Below are 24,894 nucleotides of genomic sequence, written 5' to 3' on the forward strand. Positions count from 1 at the left end.
TTTAACGTCAATGCTCCTATCAAACCAAGCATGCTGGCTTTAGCTAGTTGAAGCTGTTGCATTTTCACTGTTCGCTTTGAAAGACAGAATCCAAGATGGCACACAAAGCCGTGTTAAGCACTTAATAAAGGAGAAGGACAAAAGTAGAGAAAGGGGGTCGGACCCGATAAGTTCTTTGTCAACTTCTTCCTACTCCTTTTGAACATGGAAAATGTTTTGTTTTGTTTGAATGACTTTCAATTTTGGAAGACTGTGCTACCTTATTTATCCGTCATTTTAATTATATATGTATGCAGGAATGCATGTATATAAATCTTTTATTTTAATGTTGTTGTTTTTTTGTTCAAATAAACTATTAAATTAAACTAAACTATACCGTAAGTCAAATAATAGTAAGACAAGTAAGACCATTTCCACATTGGCTAAGGAAATTACACTTTTTTATTACTCCTTTTATTACGCTCATTGTTCCCAAACAAGGGTGTGTAGTACAATATGTTTTAACTAAGTAGATAAGTATGTGCCATATAGTGACGTAATTGCAGACATGACACACTTTCCTACAGCTGTTACAATTTAAAAGTGGAGAACACAACACAATATATAATATTTAAACAAATATACCAAAGGGATTAAATAATAAATATACGTAAAAGAATATTTTATCATTTGATAATTTGTAGACACATCATGGCAGTAATTGTATTGGTTTGAAAAAGAATAAACGAAGTAACAGCCAGAAGGCCCCCGTATGATGACACAGGAACTACAGTATCTTGTTCGATGAGCTTATCAGGAGCTCCTCGGGCTGCTGCTGATTGTTACACACGCTGCATAAGGGCTGACTGCTGATAGGACCAGGGAAGTGTCCAAGGCTCCAGCTCACCTTCTATTAAGATATCAAAGTAAGATTAAACCCCTGCAATCATCATAGATAGGGCAAAAAAATTAGATCAGTGCTCATGAATGACATACTGTATAATATATACTTATAAAAAGGAAAGAACCACAAAAACATTAGTTAGTCTGAAAACATGAAATCTTTATTAAACTGTTTTTCCAGTTTGTGTTAGCTGCTCTTTCATACTTTTATCTTGCTTTATTTTGCACCTAAGTAAGACACCCTTAACCCAAAAATAATAATACACCATATTTTAAAAGTTGATTATCTGTTTTGTTTGTAAAACCTTGATCCCTAAAGCCACTCCAGCTGTCAGATAACTTATATTATACGTCTGAGCATGACATTGAAAACATCAAGGGTTTAAATGTACTCAAACAGAAAGTGAATAACACACACACACACACTCACACACACACACAGTCTACCCAACACCAGCCCATTGATTCTGGGTTTACTCCTGTGATCTACACACATACACACACACAAACACACACACAAGCATGTGCATGGCACCATCTTTGTGGGGACCTGTCATTGACATTATGCACTCCCTAGCCCCTTACCCTATCCTTAACCATCACAACTAAATGCCTAACCTTAACCCCTACCCTCACCCTAACCATAACCTAATTCTAACCCTAATCCTAAAACCAAGTCTTAACCCTCAAACAGCCCTTTAAAGTTGTGGGGTCTAGCATTTTGGCCCCACAAAGCTGTTGGGACCCCTCAAGTATACTGAACTCTCGGTTTTTGGAGCCCACGAATACTGTTAAACAAGAACACACACGCACGCACGCACACACACACACACACACACACACACACACACACACACAACACAAACAAAGTGGACTTTGTTTCTTTCTTGTGACAACTCTCAAGCATCAAGGTTCAGCCAACTCAAAGTCAGGTCACTTCTCTACGTAGGAGGTGATTAAATTGTGATTAGTCGTGATTAACTCACCCCCTGGAGCTATAAAAGGCTCCGGCTGTCTGACAGAAGGCACCACTAAGTCAGAGAACCCCAGGAGTTAAGGTATGTCTCTTGCTTCTTTCCTTTGGTGTTTATTATACTTTCTATGGCTGTAGACAGAAATGCGTTTTTCAGATATTTGTAGAAAACACATTGAGCATCACTTACATTTCCTAAATGATCTGAAATATCTGTTGCTGCTTTGTCACAGTGTGCCACCATTTTATTGTAATCTCTGAAACTTTTCAGTGTCATCAGAATAATCCTTTAACTTTCTCCAGGTTTATCTTGATCATCTGCAACCATGAAATTCTCCCTCGTTGCCGCTTTTGTCGTTTTGGCTGTTGCCTATGGTAAGACATGCTTTCACTGATAAAAAAACAACTCAATTTGATATGCGTAATGTATTTGTAAGATCAGATGTAGACTAAAAAATACATAAACTTCAGAATATCTGCTTCATTTTCTGTACATCAAAAAACCTTTCTCTCTCAAATTTAGGCATTTAAAAACCTTGAGCTAAACTTGACCACTGTGCAATTTAGAGACAGAAATACCTTTCAGACGACAATTTAAATAAATCTACAAACCAATCAAATTCAAAGGATTTTTGACACAACAGCAGAGAGCTAGTGCTTATTAAATATGTCTATTGTGTGCGCATGCCTACCCTTCAATCTGATGAACTGAAGACATTACTGTTGATATTTTTAACTGTCTTCAGGCTGTGCAGTGTGTAAGGTTGAATTACATTAAGTGGATTTAGATAACAAACAGCCAATCTGTGTTCAAAGGCACCGAGGCCGGGTCAGTGGTGAAGCGTGACGCCCAGACCGATTTGGAGAAGCTCACCCAGCTCATCAATGACATGTCTGCCAGCATCAATAGCGCCACTCAGGACATGGTGGAGAAGGTGAAGGCTCTGGAGGTGACCAACACTGCCCAGTAAGTAACAACCAACAGAAAAAAAAAAAAACTTCATGTTCTTCTAATGTTCATGTTTTCTGCACAAAATGTTATTCTGTCTTTTGTCGGGCTGCAGTAAATTTTGCTCTGCTGTGCTTGGAATTGTGATCTTGGCATTTAAAATCACTGTTCCCCTCTGTGTAAGCGACAGATTGGATAAAGCATTCTGGGAAATGTTTCAAGTATAAGCTCTACATGTAAATGTCAAGCTTAATTTTTACAATGTGGTCAAAATGTAATAAAGAAGTTCCAGAAGTGTTAATCTTCCCCCTGCAATTGTATTGACTTTAATAATGACTTGATATATTTTATTAGCTATACACATACCAGTGTATTTGAATTTTAACATGTAGACAATCTCATGCAATTGAGAAAATCCACAACAGAGAAAAACTGCCTCTGAAAACAATAAATGTCACTTTTCAGTCAGTTTTCAAGATGAAAAAGTGATATTTATTATGAAAATTACACAAATCTAAAGTCTAACCACCTCTTTGAACCCAAATTATGTTGACACATAACCTGGTTGAAGCAATAAGTACTCAATCACAGATGTTTTTCTCAAAAGACTTTCCTTTGGAGTCACACTAATACTTTTTTTTGGCAGTCCAAGTTCACTTTCCTTTATTAAAATACAAGTTGGAGTCCACATCAGTGACTTACAGAAGTCGCTTCCTCCTCCCTTCCACAGGACTTACATTGACGACAGCAGGGCTCAGATCCAGCCTCTGGTTGACAAGGTCCAGGCCGAGGCTGCCAAGCTCCAGGAGCAGGTCAAACCCTACATTGCCAACATTGAGGATCACATCAAGCCTCTGACTGACAACTTCCAGGCCCAGGTCAAGCCTCTGACTGACAACTTCCAGGCCCAGGTCCAGCCTCTGACCGACATCATGGAGAAGTTCTTCCAGCAGGTGATGGACCAGACCAAGGCCCTGCTCCCTCCCCCCCAGTAAAGCTTGATGTTGGTTCATTCCAGCTGCAATAACACTCCTGTTTTGGGTCTGTCCAAAATGCCTAGCTGGTGTTTGTGCGTCTCCATGTTATCTGAGATGTGATGGCTGAATGTTATCAATAAAGGTTTTGAAAGTAATCATTGACCTATTCTTTATTTGGACCAGGGGCGATTCTAGGATCACACCTTTAAGAGTTCTAAGCCTTTAATGAGAATCTGAAACAGATACAGTGCCTTGCAAAAGTGTTAAACCCCCCGCTAAATAAGCAATTTAACTGGATAACAATGATTATATTTATTTATTATTATAACACAGGATAAATGCAAAATATTGAACATTGGAAAAAACTACAAAAATCCCTTTATGGATCATCAGAATCAAATGAAATGATAATGAGGTGTAAACAATAAATAAAAAAATACAACTTTTGCCCTCTGACACTAACAGACTACTTCGCAAATTCTAACTTAAGCACTAAAATTGATTCAAAAGAAAATTTGTTTTTCTTATTATAATTTTAGGGGGGGGGTTGAAATGAAATTTAGGAGGGCTAAAAAGGGTCTGAAATTGCCATTGATTTGGACTTATATGAGGAAAGCTATATGAGCATTCTGAGCACAGAGGTTAATTTCTAAAAAATTAAGTCGCAAGGCGAGTTATCAAGCTGAAATGAAATATATTGAAGCAGAATCTGTTGAGAGTTACTCATTGAAGTGGAAGTGGATATCAGTATTACCTCTGACCTTTGGGTCAGTGGGGTTTTCCATCATGGTTCAATATTCTGAAGTAGGCTGTCAAATAGGTTGGAGGCCAGTGTACAGCATGGACACAATCTCGGGAATGAGAATAATTTAAATTGATGAATGTATTGACTTCAGGCCAATAATAACCTACCACACAATTTTTTTTTTTTATCACAACAACCTTGAAGCTTAGAGAGAAATAAAATCACCTCCATCAGTGTGGTGTTAAATAAGCAGATTAACAACAGAAAAATTTGCATGATCTATGTATAATTTGGACACAGTTTAAGCCAGGTCAATCACTGTCTTAGAAAAACTATTACAAAATAATTTTAAAATGTATTTCTATTTGAACAATATGTTCAAAACTATAATACGGTAATCTTTTCTTTGACATCTTACTTCACAATCTGTGTTTCTATTTCCACCTCTTGTTTCCTCCTGATTTTCACCCAAAATTGTGCAGCTTCCCCGTGGAGATAAATTGTGATTTGACCCAGTTTAGTCGGTGTTATGCACAATAGTACATCAAGGTATACAGTAATTGCCGCTCATTTTTCTTGGAAGCCACCCGGAGCACTCGTTGTTTTGTTATGCAACTACTCAAAGGGAAATTGGAGCTCAGTGCCCCATTTTGAGAGAAATTGTCACAGATTTGGCGCGAGTTCAAGCTTGTGTCTCAAAGCAGTGAGGGAGACAATGACTTGTTGTCAGTCCAACCACACAACAACAAAATCACTAGTCTTCCATGCTGCAATGGACTTTCTCATCTAAACAGTGACAGTCATGAGATTTATAACTTTTAACAGCATTTTTCTGTAAATTAAAATCTTGTAAAAGATGCTTTTCTTTCTAAGCCAACTACAAATGCACCAATCGAATCATTACTGAGACCAGTAGGAGATCTATTCAGTATTCTGTTAATCTCTCCCAGTTCTGTTGCCAAGCTCCAAGCATACTCAAGGTGGCCTCCTTGAGCTAATGTGTGATCCTGTGGAGACGAGGGATGGCAGAAGGAGCTTTTGACAGAACCTTCACGGCTCTCCTTCAAACCAAACTTTCGTCAGCGCTCTCAAACCTCTCGGTTGAAGGCCGGAGCCTGTTTGTCCCAGAAGAACTGGCAGTGCTGAGCGGCCTTCTCCTTGTGCTTGTAGAGATTAAAGGAATCGATGGGCAGCCTGTCAAATAACCCTCTGTAAAAGTGCTCAAAACACGCTTGAAAGAAAGTAAAAACACCTTTTTAGAGATGGGAAAAAAGAGTTATTATTGTTTGAATAACTGCAATTATTTCTGTGCGACTATCTTATCTTTCATCTACCGTTTATTTGTGTATTTGAAAATCATAATCATACAGTCATCATCTTGCATAATGTATTCATGTATTAATGTATTAACTGGGGGTATGTGTTCCATTAATATATACTTACACTTCTACATATGTACTCCACTAAAAAGCGACACTTTCTCTACCTTGAAACATGGAACCAACTGTTTTGTGTGAACCTGTGGAGGGTTCAGTGTGTTCTGGATGAAGGTAGAGAGGCCTGAAGCAGGGCCAGGGGTTATCTGCTAGAACAAACTGTGTGATCCAAGGCTCGGTACAGCCGGAGACGTTCCTGCATGCTGGAACAGAGAGAAAACACTCGCTGACAAGCTGTCGTTCAGTCACTGCGGGGTGATCTTATGTTCTCACGTCAGTGCTAATTAGTTCAGTTTCAGTTTGATTCAGCTGTCAGTCAGCGATGCTGCTGCTATAAAGTAGGTGAAGAGAAGAGAAAGGAGGCGGTCAGCATGTGAAAATCCTTTCCAGTTCACAATTTTGAAGCTTTGCTGAAATAATATTAAAATATTTACTCAACCAGTTGTTTGTCCCTATTATGACGTTTACACTGATGGCTGCAGTGTTACTAGGCTTTTAATCATATTTTACAACAGAACAATGTCCAAACGTTGCAGCTTGAAAGTGGTTCTGCAACGTTTAGTTGATCAAAAAACAATTAATTTGCAAGTATTGTGATTGATTAGATGTTTAAGTCCTTTTTCAAGCAACAAAAAAACGAAAGAATTAAAAATCTGATGTTCTCATATCTGAGAATATGCTGCTTTTCTTGGTCTCGCATTATAGCAAGTTTAACATTTTGGGAGTTTTGGACTATTGTTTTGACAATACAAGAAATTTGAAGACATCATCGTGGGATCTTAGATAGGTTAAAAGGCATTCCTACCGTTTTTTTTAAGACTAAACGATTAATCAACAAATAAAAGAGAAAGCAATTGACAGATCAATTAGTAATGAAAATGATTGTCAGTTGCAGCCCTAACTAAAAGAAATATTAGTATATAAGAGACTGCAGGGAATACACAGTATCATATAAACACGATCAAACAGGAACAGTATTAAACATTGCTGTGTACAGAATAATGGGTTTTTGAATCAGATAATCATTTTCCATCAGATACAATTGATTACTTATTGGAAGAAGCTACAGGAGGATGCAAAAACTACTTTTACATGTTAAAGTAGAACATAGTAATTCCATAAACCAGCTCCTGCTGAGCCTCAGATGAAAACTATAGCATTCATTTAACATTTCTCCCACTTGCATGTACTCCACTCAATTCGACATTGTCTATGACGTGTACAGGTTCCAGGTAAGGTTTTTATGTTGTCAATAAGGATCAATTATTTAACATGAATAATAACCTTTTGGAAGTCATCTTTTAAGGAAATAACCTACAGTCAGTTGTTTCTCACTGGCACTTTGCCATTATGTTAATGTTAATTAATGTTAATGACACATAACAGGAATGGACACATACTTACCGTAATGGACACAGAAAAAAACACTTTAATTGTACAGTAGGTGTTATACCAACATTAGAATTATGACGTGTATATGTCAAAATGATATGCAATATTTTAAGAGTAGGGTATAAATGAAGCTGCCTAGGAAATGGCTGTAGGCAGTAGGATTGTCCTGTCATTTTATATACACGTGTTTTTCTTGCTTATTATGTAGTTCAGATCAGATAAAAAAAATACGTTTTCTTTCTTTCAACAGCATAAAAGACAAAAATAAATCTATTTTTTCAATCTTTGCAGTCGTTATTTCTGCATTCATGATTTATGTAGATTGTCATTGTGAAACTGATTCCTGCTGAATTTGTATCTAAACGGACTGTATTTATATTGCACTTCTCTAGTCTCAACGACTACGCTTTTACACAGCAGAGAAAACCTTTACCATTCACACACTGTGACTACCATGCATGTGCTACCTGCTCATCAGCTAAACATTCACACCCATTCAAACACTGATGAGGTGCAGCTTTGGGAGCAATTCAGGGTTCAGCGTCTTGCTCAAGGACACTTCTATGTGTGGCAGGGCCAGGTATCGAACTACCAACCATCCGTTTGGTAGATGAACGCTCTAACCCCTGAACCCCTGGCATGCTGTAGATTTGTGCACACATCTACAGTTTGTCAGTGGGGTGTCTGCACTAGTCTAACGTGAGCATGTTGGTACATAACCGTCTGTTTCTGTGCGTTTTAATATCTAAATTTGTGTGTCGTAAATGATTTTCGTGAAAATGATTAAGAACAGCCAGATTCCTAAGGATCTTTGTGCAGTTTGATGGGAAATACAGGAGTGCAGAGACAGAATAGACCCATTGCACAAATGACATTGAGGTTGAGAAAGCGGTTGACACTGACAGACAATGACAAGACGAGTACTAAAGGAAAAATGTGTCTTTAGATTGCAGAGCAAAATGGCTGCAATGAACACTACAAAAACAGTAAACATTCAAAAGGCGATTCCGATGTTCTCGGTATGGCTCAGTCAAAACAATAAAAAGATATAAAAAATAAGGAAAGACACACTGATTTATCCAAATGTGAAATTGTTGGCACTTACCATTTCTGGATTAGGCACCTGGGGTCATCCACAAGTGCGTCAATTGCAGGCACACAAAAAAAGAGCAATTTGAACTGCACAAAGAGAAAGCGGAGTCTTTGTCAAAAATGTTTTAACTCAGTTGAATTCACAAAAAGGTTTTTTTTTTTCTCATGTACGGAAAAGAGGCTAAAATGCTTTGGGGTTGAGGAAATAGAAGATTTGAGGGGGCCAATCTTTCACACCCAGCGGTTGAAGACAACAGAGCTGATGTTGGCCTCCGGGGAGAAAAAAGGACCCAGTCTGTCTCCAATGGCCAGGGCAAAACACTGATAGATATGTTTTTGCTGGCATGGGTTATGTTTTTACTCAGAAATGACGGACAGCCCCCATGCACACAGGTGCTATTCAAGGAAACTGTGTAAAAGTGACGTCACCAAGAAAAATCTAGCCCACAAACCTTTTCAACGCTCAAGTCCCGCCCACTACATGTTCTTCATGTTTTTCCCATTTTCTCCTTTTTTCTCTCTCTCTCTCTGCATTTCCACATCTCTATCACTCTCTCTTCCCTCTCTCTTCACTCTTTGTCCGCCTGTCTTTGTGGATGTGTATCTCCCTCTATCAGATTCTCAGCCAATAAAATTTCAACAAACTATAAGCCATAAACACACATCTGCTGCAAACTCACAGGAAACACTTACAGGTATCTCTTCATCTGTTTCAGCTCCTGTCTTAAACACAATATTGTGTCTGAGCATAACATTTAAATGCACAAGTATTTAAATGTACTTAAACAGAAAGTAAGGTGGATAAATCTCAGACACACACACAGTTTAGTGTTTGTTTTCATTTTGCTGAATGCACAACACGCTCTGAATCTCTTTGCTTCTCAACTATTTGTGTGGCTTTAACAAATGTGTGCAGCTCCTGTGAAACCACCAAATGAAGCTTCCCCCAATTTTCACATAACCGTTCAATTTAAAGTCTCTCTCTCTCTCTCTTTCTCTCTTTCTCTCTCTGAAACACCACTTTGTGAAATTACAGTACAATTTTGAAAAGTAGAAACAGGCAGCAGGCAATTCAGGTTCTCAGCCTCCGCAACAATGGAGTGTCGGCCTTGGTGATGGTTGCTAGGCGATGGAGGAAATACAATGGCCTCCTCTGAAACCAAAGGCCCTTAAGTGGACTGACAGGAGTGAAAGCACACATACACACACTCACAGAATAGAGCGATGCAGGAAAAGGAGAGTGTAAGTGAAGCTGTGCACCTCTGTGTGTAAACGCTCAACTGAAATATTGCAGTTGGAACATAAGGATTGGACCAGGTGTTTTCATTGGGCAGCACACACTAGGAACTAGCAAAAATATAGACATACTAGTCCTGGACATGTGAAAAGCTACGTGTATGTACTGTCCATATGAGCTGGATAAATACATTGTGGGGCCTTTTTTGTTTTCGAAGACGGCTTGGGACAACCTGATAAGGGGAGATTACGTTTCAGACGGAGCAATGTATTGACCAATCACATGGTCAATAGAACCAGTGGTTGCTCACGTCTGGCAGCCTGTCTGCTTCTCCATCTGTCTGTGCATTTGTTCATCCATCCCTCCATCCTTACATCTGTCTGCTGCCACGTGTCCCCCAACATCCATCTATCCACCTGTCAATCCATGCAATCACCCAGTTACTGTAACAACTTTGAGTCACTGCTTCCTGGCCATCCGTACATTTTTAAGATGGGCAGTGAAAAGAGGACATAATAAGACGCTGCAATCCATCAAATCCCCAGAAACATAAAGTTAAAATCACATTTAGTAATCCCTACTTTACAGTCCAAAATAATCTCAGCCATTTTTGGAATTTTTATTAAGTTTGCTACTTTTTTTGCTAATGTGGGGTGTTGTTCAGAGTTGGTGTACTCAGTGTAACGTGTGCCTCATACAACACATGACATCACTGCTTTCACTTAAAAATAAAGCAATCCAATTGGCTGTATGGAATTTTATTCCGACAAATATAGTTGGTGCCCTCATTAAACCAAACAATATAAAAATAGAATAGAATAAAAACTATACTATACTAATGTAATAATTCTCCCCTTGGGTCTCTCATCTAACACATCACATTCAAAGAGCAGAAACGTTTACTTTAATTCAGAAACATTTATATGAAGAACAGTCACAAGTCCAAGTAGCTAACTGAAGCCTAAATACAGAAGAAAAAAACAACATCTTTGTCCTCTGGGGATATACTGTACTTTTGTTGGCCTACTGGGACTTTGTAGCAGCCCAATCAGACAAGTGCAGTTTACTGTAAGGTGTTTGTCTGACTGAATATAACAATGTCACAAGAAATACATTATGGTATTTTTTCCTCTCTCTTATTTACAGGTCCTCTTGACAATCTGAAGCATCTTCCTGTAGGCTAAACTGCATCACAGAAAACCTCATTAAATGTCTATTGTTGGTGGGGCGATATCAAATGTATTTTAGTGAAATGAGCTGTGTTAAGGCAACAAGGGGGTATTTTCAAGACCAGTAGTAATATATTTATTTCTTTAGAAATAGCCATCACAATTTGGGGGAGCAGCTTGGATAATTACAGCCTGGTGGTTCGGGCTTCTAGGCCACGCCACAAACACTGTGCAATGAATGTGCTGACCTTTTGAGACATTTTTAACAACCCTAAAAATACTAAGAAAGCCAGTATCTCTCTGAAGTAATACCCTTCCCCTTCAATCTCATCCCCCCCGCACATCTCCCTCATCTGCTGGAGAGAAAATGAAGCACCACTTCAAGGCAGCGCTATTATTTGCTCCTTTTTAGGGGCTCGGCCCCTGAAGTACTGCACTCAGTTAGGACCTGTAATGTAGATTCCATTTCAGCTGCTATTAGGCCTCATCCGTTACAGCAGACCAACCTGTTCGTTATTCCTTCCACTGCTCTCTCCATCCTCCATGCTTCACCTCCACATATTGCCATCCACCTCTCCTCCCCCTTTTGTTTTTGTTCTGCCATCCCTCCACTCATGCTCTCATTCCTCCTTGCTCCTCCACCCATCTGTCCCCCTATTCCATCCTGCCCATCTCTTCACTCCAGCACTCATCTGACCACCCCGGTTTCTTCCTCCCTTCCCCTCCCCCTTTCATCCCTCCCTCCATCCACTCCTCTCCACTCTACTCCCATCCCCAGCCTTGCCCCCAGGGGAGCCCTGCAAACTGCTTATTCAACAATCGGCCGCCATAAAGATATGTAATGACATTTTTGAAGGCAAAGAGGCCTGTGTGGTTTTTAATTCATATTTAATGGCTGTCAGGCTAAATAGCCCACTATCCTAAATGGGAGAGAGGCTGCTGCTCTTCCACTTAAGACTGAGAGCCGTCTGCGTGTGGATATCTGCTGGCTGTCCAGATCAACTGCTGCTGCCTCTCTCCGTTTGTTCTCCTTTTGAGAAATCACTCTCAATACAAGATACAAGCTGAAGAAGTCTTGGCAATATTATCTTACAGCAAGAAGATAAAAGAAAAGCTCATTTTTTCAAATTAATATCCAACATTTTGTGACAGTTCAGTGAGCCGGTCATCTATTATTTGTTTTGGCATTTTTAGGCCTTTATTGACAGGACAGCTGAAGACCTGAAAGGGGTGAGAGAGGGGGGAAGGACTCACAGCAAAAGGCTGCAAGTCAGAGTCAAACCCTGGCCCACTGAGTCAAGGAGTAAACCCTCTATTTAGGGGTGCACGCTATACCAACTGAGCTATCAGGGCACCTAAGGTATCTTTATGCTATTAAAGCTATGAAGAAGTATTCAGACGTTTTACTTAAAAGTATCAATGCCCAAATCTTACAGAAAAGTACAGAATTAATGTCAGCAAAATGTATATAAATAGTACTCAGTACACAGCAGAATGGCTCTTGTCAGGGTAATATTACTTTATTGCATTATTATTACATTTGCAGTAAGTTTTTTAAATATGTATCGGATGCAGATGAATAGCATTGTAACTACTGTGGACACTGTTGGACAGCTTAATGTATACCAATTGGGCTTATTTTATAAAACTTGTTTAGTGTATAAAAATCTAAATCGGTAAATCAATTATTATAAATAGTTTAGAAATGCAGTGGAGTAAAAAGTACATTTCCCTCTGAAATGCAGTTGAAGAAGCGTCAAGAGGAAATTCTGAAGTAAAGTATAAGTTGAGTAAGTTTACTTTGAGTTGAGTGTAAGAGTATGTGTACTTACTCAACTAAATGTTCTTATGTTCATATGCTTTGTGCTGTTTCAACCAAGACATTATTCCAAAAAGTCTGTCAGTGGATAAGAAACCTGCTTTGACTCTGATGATTTGCCATGTGCCATAAAATAAACTCATTACAATCAAAAGTCATTATGTTGGAGGTAATTGTTCTGTGTCATAATTCAGCAGGATGTCTCTCTGTTCAGTCTGGGCTTGTGCCTTTTATGTTCCATTCTGCTCCACCTTTCATATGTCTCCTCTAATAGAGAAATTCCTTTCCAAAGAAGCGGAATTACTATATTTCCCTCATTTTTTTGATTTTAAATTGAAACAGCCCACTGGTTTTAGTTCAGGTTTGTTTATTCATAGAAAATTACACAGTTTTTATCTGCAAAATTCAGTCTTTTTGGTTAGAAAAACAAGTTCATTCATTTACTCATTCACCAGTTGTGTGGCTCGAGGAATGTCGGCCGGTCCCCCGCTTTGGTCTGGACTAAAATGTCTCAAAAGCTATTGTATTGATTGCATTACATTCTGCACAGATATCTATGGTGCTGAGAATATGAATCCCACTGATAATGCTGGTTGTTTCCTGTAATAGCATAGTCAATTTTAAATTTTGTAATACTTTGGTTTCCAACAAAAATATTTACTAATAATTTAGTTTCTATGGCATTCCCATTAGCCTCAGTTGTACTTTGTGTTTCATGCTAACACGTGAATGCTAAACTAGATGGTGAACATGGTAGACGTTATACCTGAGAATGTTAGCAGCACAGCTCAAAACCCCGTTGTGAATTAAGTACAGCCTCACAGAGCCACTCAAATGGCTGCAGACTCCCAATCTTGTTGGAATCTTTCCAGAAACAACACACGGAGGCTCACATGGATTTTCACTCTCAAGGCTTTTCTGTCACTGAGAGCTCAGTTGATGTCTATAACGCCAAACCTCTGTCCAGACAGGAGCCCTGAGGTTTTAGAGGTTGGATTGCGTGTGGACTGTTGCCCCTTACCGGCTAGAAAATGTGAGAGGTGAAAATCCAGATAGTGCTGAAAAGGTTTTGTTGGTAAATCTTCCCAGGATGGACAAAAAAAATAAAAGCTAACACTATACAGCGAAGCAGTCAAAAGGCCAAGAGAATGTGTGGCATTCACTGGCTGAATTGTGATAATTACATAGTTGGCAGTAATTAAAACCTTGAGAGCCATTTGTAATTTTAGATTGCACCTTTGGTCTAACACTGTGCACAGCAGGGGTTCTGCACAAATGTCTTTAAGCCTTTCAAAATGAGGGGACCACCTCTCCATTTTAAATGACTTGAAAGTAGTCACAGTGGTGCTACAACATAGAAGGGCGGTATGGTGCTCAATCAGATGTGTTAATGTAATCACGTTCGTATAATGGCAATTGATTAAGTGTTAGTTAAAGTTAATTATAGACAATAAGACTCTCAGGCATTAAAACATATCCACAATTGTGTCCATTCCAGCCAATTACTGACCAGTGCAACATGCAGCATCACCAGCAGCATTAAGTCATCATCATGAAACAAAAGAGCTTGGAGTTGGGCAAAGTAGGATCATCACTACTACAAAATATTGATGCCCCGGCTGCCTCGTATCATTTTTTTCTGAGTGGGTTCCAGGCGCTGAAATGTAAATAAATCTATCAGGGCAAGGAGCTGGGGGCTCCAGTTACCACTCCTAACAATCAAGAGGCTTTTCATGCTGCCCTGGAGGGCCATTCCTGTAACGCTAGCACACTGGAGAGAGCCACAAATCATCATCTTTCCCTCCCTCTGTTGCTTTCTCCTCCTCCTGGACTTATTTATTTCCCTTTCCCTTTCCATTTTTTCCTTTCACTTACACACGCCGCAGTGGTGTCCTCGAAATGGAGGACACCGCTGTCCTCCTTTTCTCCATCCTCATTCTCCTCTTTCTAGCACATTTCTTTTATTCCTAATGCTCTTCATCACAATCCACTCATGCTTTTTGCTCTCCCACAGCTCTGCCTTTATATTCTCCCTCCTACTCTCGGTTCTTCACAGCTCCCAAATGCTCTTTAGTTCTTTAGTTCAACTTTAGTTCTTTAGAAGCTCACACGACAGTAAGAGGTAAGACTCGAGGGAATCTTGCAAACACATTTATCAAAATCTTAAAGATCATGTCAGTTTCATTTCAGTGTCAAAAAAACACCTATCAACATCATGTATTATGTGTAAGTACAGCTGATAGAACTAGGTGTTTCAATACATTTAGTAGGAAACTCTTTACAGTAGCAGTCGGTCTGGAGTGGTGAAAAGGAGGGTAAGGTATGTCATTATGGTCATCAGGTGGGCACTCTGCTTTAATCAACATTTCTCTGATTGAACCAGCGACGTCTCCAGAGGGCTTAACAGTTTACCCAGGGTCCCAGGTACACCCCCCTCCATGCTATACCTTCCATTTCCCTTATGGGCTCCGACTGGCAGGGGCGTCTTCTCCCTGAGTCGGGCCTGAGCCTGACCACATACCATCTGTCTCTACCTTGCTGCCCAGTTGGGGTCCTTTGCTCTTGATCCAGAGCCAGTTACTCCTTTTTTTTGACAGCACTTGACATGGACTTGATGACTTGTTGGAGGGAGCAGCCCTTCACTCCTATTTTTTGCACCAAACTGGTGGTAGATGTGGAAACAAATCCCCTGCATCCTACCTCTACTAGGAAGATGCTGGTCTTCCAGCCGTCCTGAGATGTTCAATATTCAATATTCATATACTGGCCTCTAGTACACGATGCAGTGGGCTATTGTAGACAACCTGATTTATTAAGACTATAGTCTTTCTTTGAATGGACCATACCTGTGGTTTTGCATATTTAAAAAAAGTATCTTATCCCTATAAAATCGCATATACTTCACATCAAAACAACAATTTTGCCAACCATGCTGCTGTGTTTTGAATTCCTACTTTTCTTACTGTTTCAGGATCCAATGTTTTTCATTCATTAGATAACCTCACCACAACTAGAAGTGCACTCGTAAAGCACAGACCTTTATCAAGGCCAAATGCCTATCTCACAATGTTAACAAAAGTGAAAAAGTTTTGAACACAGAGTTTGAGGGGTTCTTTGTAATTTAATGGGTTCTTTGTAAATTAATAAGTTCTTCCTTGGCCCCTTCTCTCTTGGCTTTCCACTATCTTGCTGAAAAACAAATAAAGTAAACCCGACAATATTGCCTTGGTAGAGGTTATAATTTGACAAAAATTTAAAGCAAACCTAATCTTAATGGATTACACAACAGAGTCTGCTAATAGATTTTCAGTGTAGGGATGGTAAAATTAATAGAAACCAAGATAAAATGGACAGGCGTTCGGAAAACAACAGAAAATTATTTATTGTAGTTTGGCCCATTAATGCACACAAATATGATGAGCAGTTTTACATGACCATGTGTGTGCTATGTAAGGAAGGACTACACATGTTGAGTTACTATATAAATCCTTCAAACAGATACTGGAGGCGTTTTATTTAGAGAGAAAAGTGGCGGAGGAGTTTAACAAGGTGAAACTGAAGGTAACCAAGGCCTCATACTACGTTTGAAGGAAGAGAAAGAACATACTGTTAAAGAAACATCCACATAGATATCCACAAGGGAAAGATAGGGAAAAACCTGTTTTGTTGCATTCATTTGAAAATTGTTAAAAATATAAAGACAAAGACTAAATATTCATCCCAAAATGACTATTTGTCAGCTGCGGGAATATGGGAGATTTCTTTTATTATTATACAGAAAACAGTTCGACATGGAATAATTGAAAAATGCAAAAAAAAGTCTACATACTAGTTACAAGATGAGTTGAATTAAGTAGCAGAGGACATAAATTATTTGATCATCCATGAGCTCAACTATCATATCCCAACATTTTAGTGCCAGCTGTCTGGGTTGTGCTGTTTACCCCACACTACTCTTTTGTTGTGGAGAAATGGATTTGCTTTTAAAGACAGCATGCTGTTTTGAGAAAATTTGAGAAGACTGGGTAGATGGACTGTAGGTGAGGGTGAGAGGGTTTTGTTCGGATGTGAGAAAGGAGGTTTTTGCAGCCGTTGAGTCACTGGTATTGATCGACAGCTTTACAAAAACATCAATTAGGGCACTAAAAGTATTACTTAATGCACATTTGAGCATTATGAAGACGTGGATGTTGGGCATGGATGCCATTTTATTTCCAGCCTTCACACAAACAACATCTGCAGCTGCTCCTTGTTGAGCGATGATGCTATCTTTGTCCCCTTGATCAATGATGGCCTGAGTTTGACATTGATCTGTCTGGCGGCTCTGGGACTGTTCTGTTCTGACCCGCAGAAGCCGGCCGGGTCACACAGGTCATGGCCACAGTTTGGACTGATACCGCCAGAGGTTAATATGCAGCGGGTAAACATGACACTAGGAGACATAGGACATGCCCCTGCTCGATGATTTTTCTGACAATCTATAGATGGAGAAGCAGGGCAAATATTGAATCTGTCACTTGAACGATCAATGAATAAAGTGCATCATATGATTGTATTATAATTTATATTATAATTTAAACATTCATCATGTGTCTTTTAATCACAATGACTGCAGCCTTGCCAGAATTTGGCTTTTTATTAAAACTGATCAACACCAAATGAGTCAATGAGCTGGAGGATTAGTTTACAGTAGTGAGTGTCTGCCCTGGGTTATAATTTCATCCTCATGCAGTGTAATTTCTCCCTTCTCTACTTCCTTAGGGAGTAACTAAATCCCCTTTCAGACACGGCCCTGTTTACGATACTTTGACGGCAATTTAACATGCTTGTCTCGTGTCTGAATGAGCACTCCGGTCACAACGGCATTCCTACTAGATCAGATCTATAGTAGTAATATATACATGTCATCGAGATGCATGTCTTGTAACTCCTTCGGAGTTCACTGCAATAAATGTATCATAATATTAAAGCTTGGATTTTTATTGTGCCTTTCAAGGAACCTGGTGTTTCACATAAAAGGCAAAACAAGTATTACACAAATGAACAAACAAACAAAAACTAAATAAGTTAATGGATTTAAAGGTGGCAACATTTGCCGGGAATAACAGGATTTAACTGAGTTTGCAGGCTACTTGTTTTGAGGAGTCCATATGGATATCTGGATAATGGTCCATGAATTTGTCATTAAAGATTTTTTATTCCTTTAAGTTTTTATCAAAAGCGGATCAGTTGACCTTTAAAAATCTTTAAAGTTTTGACTTCTACACACATACTTATGTTCCTGACACAATATACACAGGATGATGTAGAGCTATCACATGTGGCGGCGGACAGTGACTCTCCAGGTTGAGGGCAGGATCCAAACCATTGTCAATCAATGTCCAACTGGTTTTTAAGTGAACCTATATTCACAGCATCTCTTGTCACAGCCTGACATCCACAGAGCCTTCCATTTCACCTTTTTACACCAAGATTTATGAGTGTGGTATTACAATTTTTTTTGCATGTTCCTGATCCTTTGACCTAGATTACTGGCAAACCTCTGATAGACCACATCTCCCAGTCTGGTGACTGGTCCTCATCCATCCTCCCAAAATGACAGATTTATAGCCTCCTTCCAGGACCGTCCTAGGTCGGCCAATGGGATGGGGCAAGTCTCCGCCTGAACAGGGAGCAAACTAAGGGGTACATCTGGTTGATAAATGAAGATGATGCCCAAGGGTCGTTGGTTTTGTTCTTCGTCAGTACACTCACTAATTAAATCACTGTGCATTTTAATTAAGTTAAAACAATTATGCATGTCATTCATGCTGCACAGGGTCTGTCTCTCCCTACTTACCCTAGTCAGGATTTGCTAATTACTGTGCTGATAAGGGTATTCAAAAGCTTTGCACGACTATTTTACATTAACAAATGTCCGTTATATTTAAGCCATTGCCAAATAAGTTGATACAAAGCTAATTAAGCCCTCCAAAACTCTCTCTGCATTTCTCGGTATGGCTATCTTTATAAAGCGATGAAACCAGAGTGATGCATTTTATGTCTCCGGTGAGACAGGACAACAGCAGCAAAATGCTATGGAAATTACAAGATAATTACTTCGTCTGAGGAGTCCATCATGTTTCTTTTTCTCTCTTGATTTGACCAGATACTAGCAACTTGCAGCTAACGTGGTTGCGCCAACAGTGTTGTTGTCATTACTTAGAATGGTTGAGACAGAAACTATACACTATAGCTTCAAGCCTCACAGAGATGCTAGCGTGGCTGTAGACTTTTAGTCTTGTCTTCCTCTGATTTACCATAGCCTTAAAATCCACCCTGCCTGGTGCATGACATCGGCAGAATTTGCCACGCCGTGACTAAATTGTGATATTACCTGGCTTGTGTTACTGTGGATTGGTGATCACTTCTCATGGCGTGTGAGAAGCAATTCACTCACACAGAAAATGTTTTGATAATTTACTGAGATTGCTGCCTGAGAAAAAACAACTCTGCGGTCTCCCGACAGTCGTTTCTTTTTCAAAGTCTGTTGGATGGAAACTTTCAGCTGATACTCCAAAATACTTTTACATGTAAAGCAAACAAGGACACTGTTATCCTGTTGCCTTACGCATTTTAACTGTCACAAATGAAAATACTATAAAATTGCAGGTTAAACGTTAGTCATTGAATAAAAGGCTGTTTTGACACTCATTGCCTTGTGCTCTTTGTCAGTATCACACGCTCACAAGTTAGGGATAGGGCTCAAGTGAAGCTGTGCAAAAATCAAGTTTACATGCTGACACATACAAACAAAAGTTGCACCCATGAAGATGCACGCGCACACACACACACACACACACACACACACACACACACACACACACACACGGTCCTTCACTCTATGAGGTTCTGCGTGACTTGGAAAGAGCTGCACTGACTCCTCCTTGTGCAGCAAACAGCTGATCTGACATTCAGATCACAGAGCAGGTGCCGATCCTGCCAAGTCGACACTCAACAGTCGCCTGGCAGCTTTTTGTTCACAAGCCAGCTCAATCAAAAAGTGACAGAATTAACTACTGTGTTGTTTAAATGTAGTACAAACAAACAAGAGGCGTATTGATTGATATTGTTACTGTTGTTAAAATGATCAACTGCAGAAAAACTAACTTAAATGATTCATTAAATTTTTTTAAGTGGGAGCATTAGGGCAGAATTACCGGATTTAAGATTGTAATGGGCATGAATGGGATCAGAATCAATTGATAGTGTAACAAAGTAACTGTACATGTAGTTTGTTAACTCCAAAAAAGTGGATAAGTGTTGGTAAAATGTGATGGTAATAACTGCAAACTACCAATTAAAAGTAAAGTAACAAAAGTACAAGTAAAAGTGGTAATCATTTAGATTTTGCACATTTCATCATCAACATCATTCAACATCAAACACATTACAGATTTTTGGTCTTTTTCTTGTTAAAGTCTACATATATCCAGTAACTCAGAAATGCTGTCAATCACCTCAGAGGGCTGTTGTTTTTCTCTATCAGTTGTACCACTGTGCTCAATGTTTTGTTGTATTTGTACTTCATTTTCCACTAACAACTGCTGGAGTCACAGAATGAGAGTGTTACACGATTATATGTTCCCGCTGTGTATTTTACTGGACTACTGACTTTTGCTAGAGATGCAAAAAGCGTGTTCCATAAACCTTTTTATCATGAGTGGACCTAGATGTAGAACATGTATGAGTCACAAGGTAATAATACAAACAATTCTGGCTGTTCTGGGAAGTTTCTGTACTCATGGGCACATGTATGTTTCATGCTGTTGTGAATGTGTTGTCTAATTCTGTCTCAGTAATAGAATAAAACATGGAAATAGATTGTAATCTTTGTACTACAGACATTTCTCCATAGTTTGCTTGTCATCTCTCTGAAGCGTTGTCTTGCTGGCTCGGGGTGAACTGTATTGCATGAGATGAATAGAGGGGGTTATGGCTCTGTATTGTGAACAAAGTGGCACTTTGCTCTCATTTTTCAATTAGGATAATGGAGAGCAACCCTTTATAAACATGGATATGAGCTGGAGACGTGGCTGCTGGGAGGGAAGGAGGGAGGGAGGGGGAGACAGAGCGAGAGAGCGACAGTCAAACAAAGAGAAGAAAAACTTCCACAACATGTTGTTATCTGTTGTAGCCTTTTAGTGTTACATTCTTAGTTTTTGTTCATGCATTTAACCTGTATTTTGTTTTAGATTTTATACGGGAAAAATGCCGCAGGCCTTCTATTTAAAAATAAGAAATGTAAATTTTTGTCTGATCTGATTATTAGTAGTAAATCTTACTTTCTTATAAGAAATTATGAAATAAAAACATATTAAGCATGAAAACTTTCTCCAGGTCAGCAATTAATCTGTTCGATTAAAGCAATATATATATATATATATATATATATACACACACACACACACACACACACACACACACACACGAGGGTGTGCTTTAATGTCATTGGCACAACAGTGATGTGGCTGGTCTGTAAGCGATTGTACAACAACAGTTATTAACAAAAGAAAAGTTAGTATCAAACTGTAACTGTGAACTAACTAAATTAAAAAAGCAATAGTGATTTCTAGGCCCTTTCCGCTTAGTCACCCAACAGACAGTTAGTCAGCCAGTCAACTGAGCTAACGTTAGCTTTGTAGAGATTGTGGAATTTTCCAAACTGAACAAACTTATATACACACAAAAACTGCTTTGCTAGCTGCTATCTGTAACTAAGATATCTATGGAAGAACCTCCCCGTGCATATTAAAGCTGCACAGACCCTACAAACATTAAAATTGTTGCTTAAGACGCACCTTTTTGCTGTAGCTTTTAACCCCCGTTAACCTGGATTCTGATGTTTTAATGTGTTGTTTGTCTCCCTGTGATTGACATTGACATATCTGCTGAAAACATTTTGTTTCCAAATCAACAGATTTAGCTCCTATACGTCCGTAAAATTCACATGCTATATTTAACGCAGCGCCCTTTTGCATACATTTTGTCTATAATTTAACATTTACTAATTTTAATGAGTTTTTTCCTTATTTAATTAAAAAAGGAAATCTGACACATCGGCAGCAGCTCATTTGTGCTTTCTCACATTTCTTTTACCAAAAGCTTGTTTGTAGTAGCTGTCAGCATAGGACCCAGTTTGCTGTAAACTTTGGTAATCAGCATCTTCTTACAACAGGGGAAATCATTTTTGAATGCATGGAGTTATAAATCTGGGTAAAAATCATTTTAAATTAATCTTGTTTAAAAAAAAAAAGTCATTCTTTGGGAGGAAATAAGTAAAAACAAAAACAGTGAGCTGAACCTGTGATAATAGGCATCACAACAGTGTGCAGTTTGCTAACATGACAATAATACGTTTTTTCTGTTCAGAAAGCACATGCAGTGCTCACTAAATTCTCTTTTATTATCGTATTTAGTCGGTGTATTGCTTGTTGTTGCCTGCCAGTTCTACTGCTCTTGACCTGTTATTGAGACTACTCCTTAGGCCACGGTTAGAATGAAATCATTGACAGTGAAGGCTGACTGCTTTGAAAGTGAAAACGTACTGTGTAAGAAAGAGGGAAAAACACAGGGTGCTGCTGAGGAAAGATACAGAGCCAGACTGGTTGGTCTTCCTCTTTCTGCCCAGGCTCTTTCATACTGTAGCTTAGGAACTGCTGTCACTCATGCCTCCCAACAAAGAATATGTTCAAGTGCTGAGGGAGACAGGAAGGCAACTAGAGAGAAAAAAAGAAAGAAAAGAGTAGAGCTGCATCTGACTTTCAACAAGTCCTACAATTTTTTTTATTTGTAGCTGCATATTCTGATCTGACACCCCGAAACATTTAAAATGTTCATAGAAACTATACAGTAGTGCGTAGTTTGTCAACCCCATGAGTAATTCTAATAATAATATAGTCAATACTTAATAATAAGTATTGACAACAAAAACTCTGTCGGCGTGTCCACACGATACAAGCCTTCCGTCAACGCGCAGGACCTCCCCCCACCTCCAGCAGTTGCCAGTAGCTGAGACGGGTTACAGTATGAATGTAGAGGATTTTTTTTTAATCCTTTTTTTTTGTTAAATATAAATAAAAATGAAATACGTTTTTTTTTCTTTTATTACTTTGACAGCACATGCTGTAAATGACAGAATAGGTAGATTGTCAATGACTTCTGCAAACAAAATATATGACCATAACGGGCGCAGCTTTAAACAATAAGTAAACAATAAGTGAAATAATCTAAGGGTTAGCAAAACGTCAGGGATTGGCTTAAAATGAGTCACGTAAAATTACTTTAATTGAGGACAATGGAGTTACAGATGTCATTGAGTCACAAATTGAGTTCTGTGAAACTTAAGTTAATTTCAAAAAGTGACCGTGGACTATTGGTTTCACACAGGTCACAAACCCATCTTGTGTTTGATAATTACTACAGCCACTTGAATTTTGATGATGATGATGTATTTAAAGAAACCTTAAATGATGAAAACAAAGTAAAAAAAAAAAAATCTTATGGAACTATGGCATTTATTCTTGTTTCATGTATTAATTTGAAGAACATTACAGTCTCCGCATCGCTCCCCACATAGCTGTTGATTTTGTTTGCCGCCATTTTTCGTCTCTCAAGTGGATGTTTTACTCATGTCATTATTTATTTGCTAAGCCTGTTTCTACTGCTCTTATCGCATTTAGTTTTTTAATTTTCTTTATTTATACAACAACAATTCCTCCTCTGCAGGGAGAAAAGCTTTTTGTTTGTTGTTTCTATTTACACTCTTTTTTTGTATGCAAATTCAAAATGCCCAAAAAGGGGTTGAGGAAACCCTTTTATTATGAATTGCATGTTTGCTGCGCGCGAGAACACTAAACTTGAGTTGAACGCAGCAACCACAGTTGAGCTGGGCGAGGTTTCACAAATGGGTCACCTGAGTGGTCTTGTGTTCAAGCAAAAAAGGGTCTCTATCAAATGTTGTTGAGAAGAGAAAAAAAGAGACGGAGGAGGAAGACTAAGAGAAGACAAGATACCAAAGATAAGAGGGACAATAACAAATGAGATAGAGATAGATGGAAGAGGACATAGAAAAATAGAGATGAGATGTTGTTGTTCATTAGCTCCTGAGCTAACTGCCACCACCAGCTCCCAACACAGCTCCTCAGATTTCTGCTCATCTGCATGAGGCCTCTGGTGTCCACCGCCTGGCTACTAATGAGGGGCTGAGATGTGCCGATCCAATTACACACACACACACACACACACACACACACACACACACACACACACACACACACAGTCTACCAAACTCCAGCCCATTGATTCTGGGTTTACCCCTGTGATCTACACACACACACACAAGCGCTTGACGATAAGGGCTAAAATAAGCTTGCACATGAGTTGAGAACATCCAAAGACACACACACACACACACACACACACACACACACACACACACACACACACACCTGGGTGTTGATGATCCAGCAAACGGAAAATAAGATGGGGAAAGGTTGTGTGATGTAAAAAACAAACAAAAAAAGGATGAAGTGGTGAAGAATTTGAGATGGCTACACCCAACACCGTTGTTTTGCTTGGTGGTATATCGATCAGGGAGGAGAGGGTTTTGTCTGACCAGGGGTTTAAGGCTGCAATGTCTAGATCTGTAGATAAAGACACTGTAGCATGTACCGGCATACACAGAGACTCTGTATCTTGTTCCATCAGTTTGTACTGAACGCCACCTCATCTGATAAGAGACAGAGGACATGTGCTCCTTGGATAAACCTGTGGCACAAACACGACCACTGCTAGGTCTCAGTTTTCGGTTTTGTCAGGGCACCCACTCATGCTGAACTCTCACTGCGAGTGTCTGATGGTTGATCCTTTGTTCGACTGATTTTTAGAGATGCAACAGGCTCAAACTAAACAAATGGATCTGTTTTATATGACTCAAGAGAAACGTGTTGAATACGTGTAATGAAAACAAAGCAAAATGAAAGGTTTAGCTGTTGCCAACTTTTCTTGGTACACAAGCTTGTTGAGAGTCCTCACATCATTGCCAGTTCTCTCAGTTGCTTAGCTCTTATTTGGATAAATGGACCCCAGGTGGCTTTTTAATTGCATGAAGTTGCAATAAATGTATTTTTTTGTTTTTTGTAAAACGAAAGTTCTGCTGGTTTTAAAGTGGTTTCTTTTGCTT

At 39.1% G+C, this 24,894-nt stretch overlaps 1 protein-coding gene and 1 long non-coding RNA gene across 3 annotated transcripts; one reads left to right on the forward strand and one right to left on the reverse strand.

The window, feature by feature from the left end:
• Positions 1-1,419: 1,419 nt before the first annotated feature.
• LOC117945693 lies at positions 1,420-21,141 on the reverse strand. Of its 2 annotated transcripts, none has more exons than XR_004656867.1 (3): positions 21,132-21,141; positions 9,815-9,819; positions 1,420-1,670 (listed from the first exon to the last, which is right to left on the reverse strand). It is a non-coding gene; the product is annotated as an uncharacterized LOC117945693 (long non-coding RNA). The 2 variants fall into 2 exon arrangements; XR_004656866.1 differs by lacking the exon at positions 21,132-21,141 and adding an exon at positions 19,522-19,541.
• Positions 1,763-3,934, forward strand: LOC117945689 (type-4 ice-structuring protein LS-12-like). The gene is made up of 4 exons (XM_034873328.1): positions 1,763-1,940; positions 2,159-2,230; positions 2,672-2,822; positions 3,535-3,934. Exons 2-4 carry the CDS (start codon positions 2,182-2,184, stop codon positions 3,797-3,799), a joined length of 465 nt encoding a protein of 154 aa, XP_034729219.1. The 5' UTR covers positions 1,763-1,940; positions 2,159-2,181; the 3' UTR covers positions 3,800-3,934.
• Positions 21,142-24,894: the final 3,753 nt, after the last annotated feature.

The sequence above is a fragment of the Etheostoma cragini genome, chromosome 6 (assembly GCF_013103735.1).
Source record: "Etheostoma cragini isolate CJK2018 chromosome 6, CSU_Ecrag_1.0, whole genome shotgun sequence".
Lineage (NCBI taxonomy): Eukaryota > Metazoa > Chordata > Actinopteri > Perciformes > Percidae > Etheostoma > Etheostoma cragini.

Excerpts from the sequence above, each read along its gene's own strand:
- LOC117945689 (XM_034873328.1), top strand. The coding sequence starts at position 2,182 with ATGAAATTCTCCCTCGTTGCCGCTTTTGTCGTTTTGGCTGTTGCCTAT. Across the intron at positions 2,231-2,671 it reads CGTTTTGGCTGTTGCCTATG|GCACCGAGGCCGGGTCAGTG; the intron begins GTAAGACATGCT and ends CTGTGTTCAAAG. Across the intron at positions 2,823-3,534 it reads GAGGTGACCAACACTGCCCA|GACTTACATTGACGACAGCA; the intron begins GTAAGTAACAAC and ends TCCCTTCCACAG.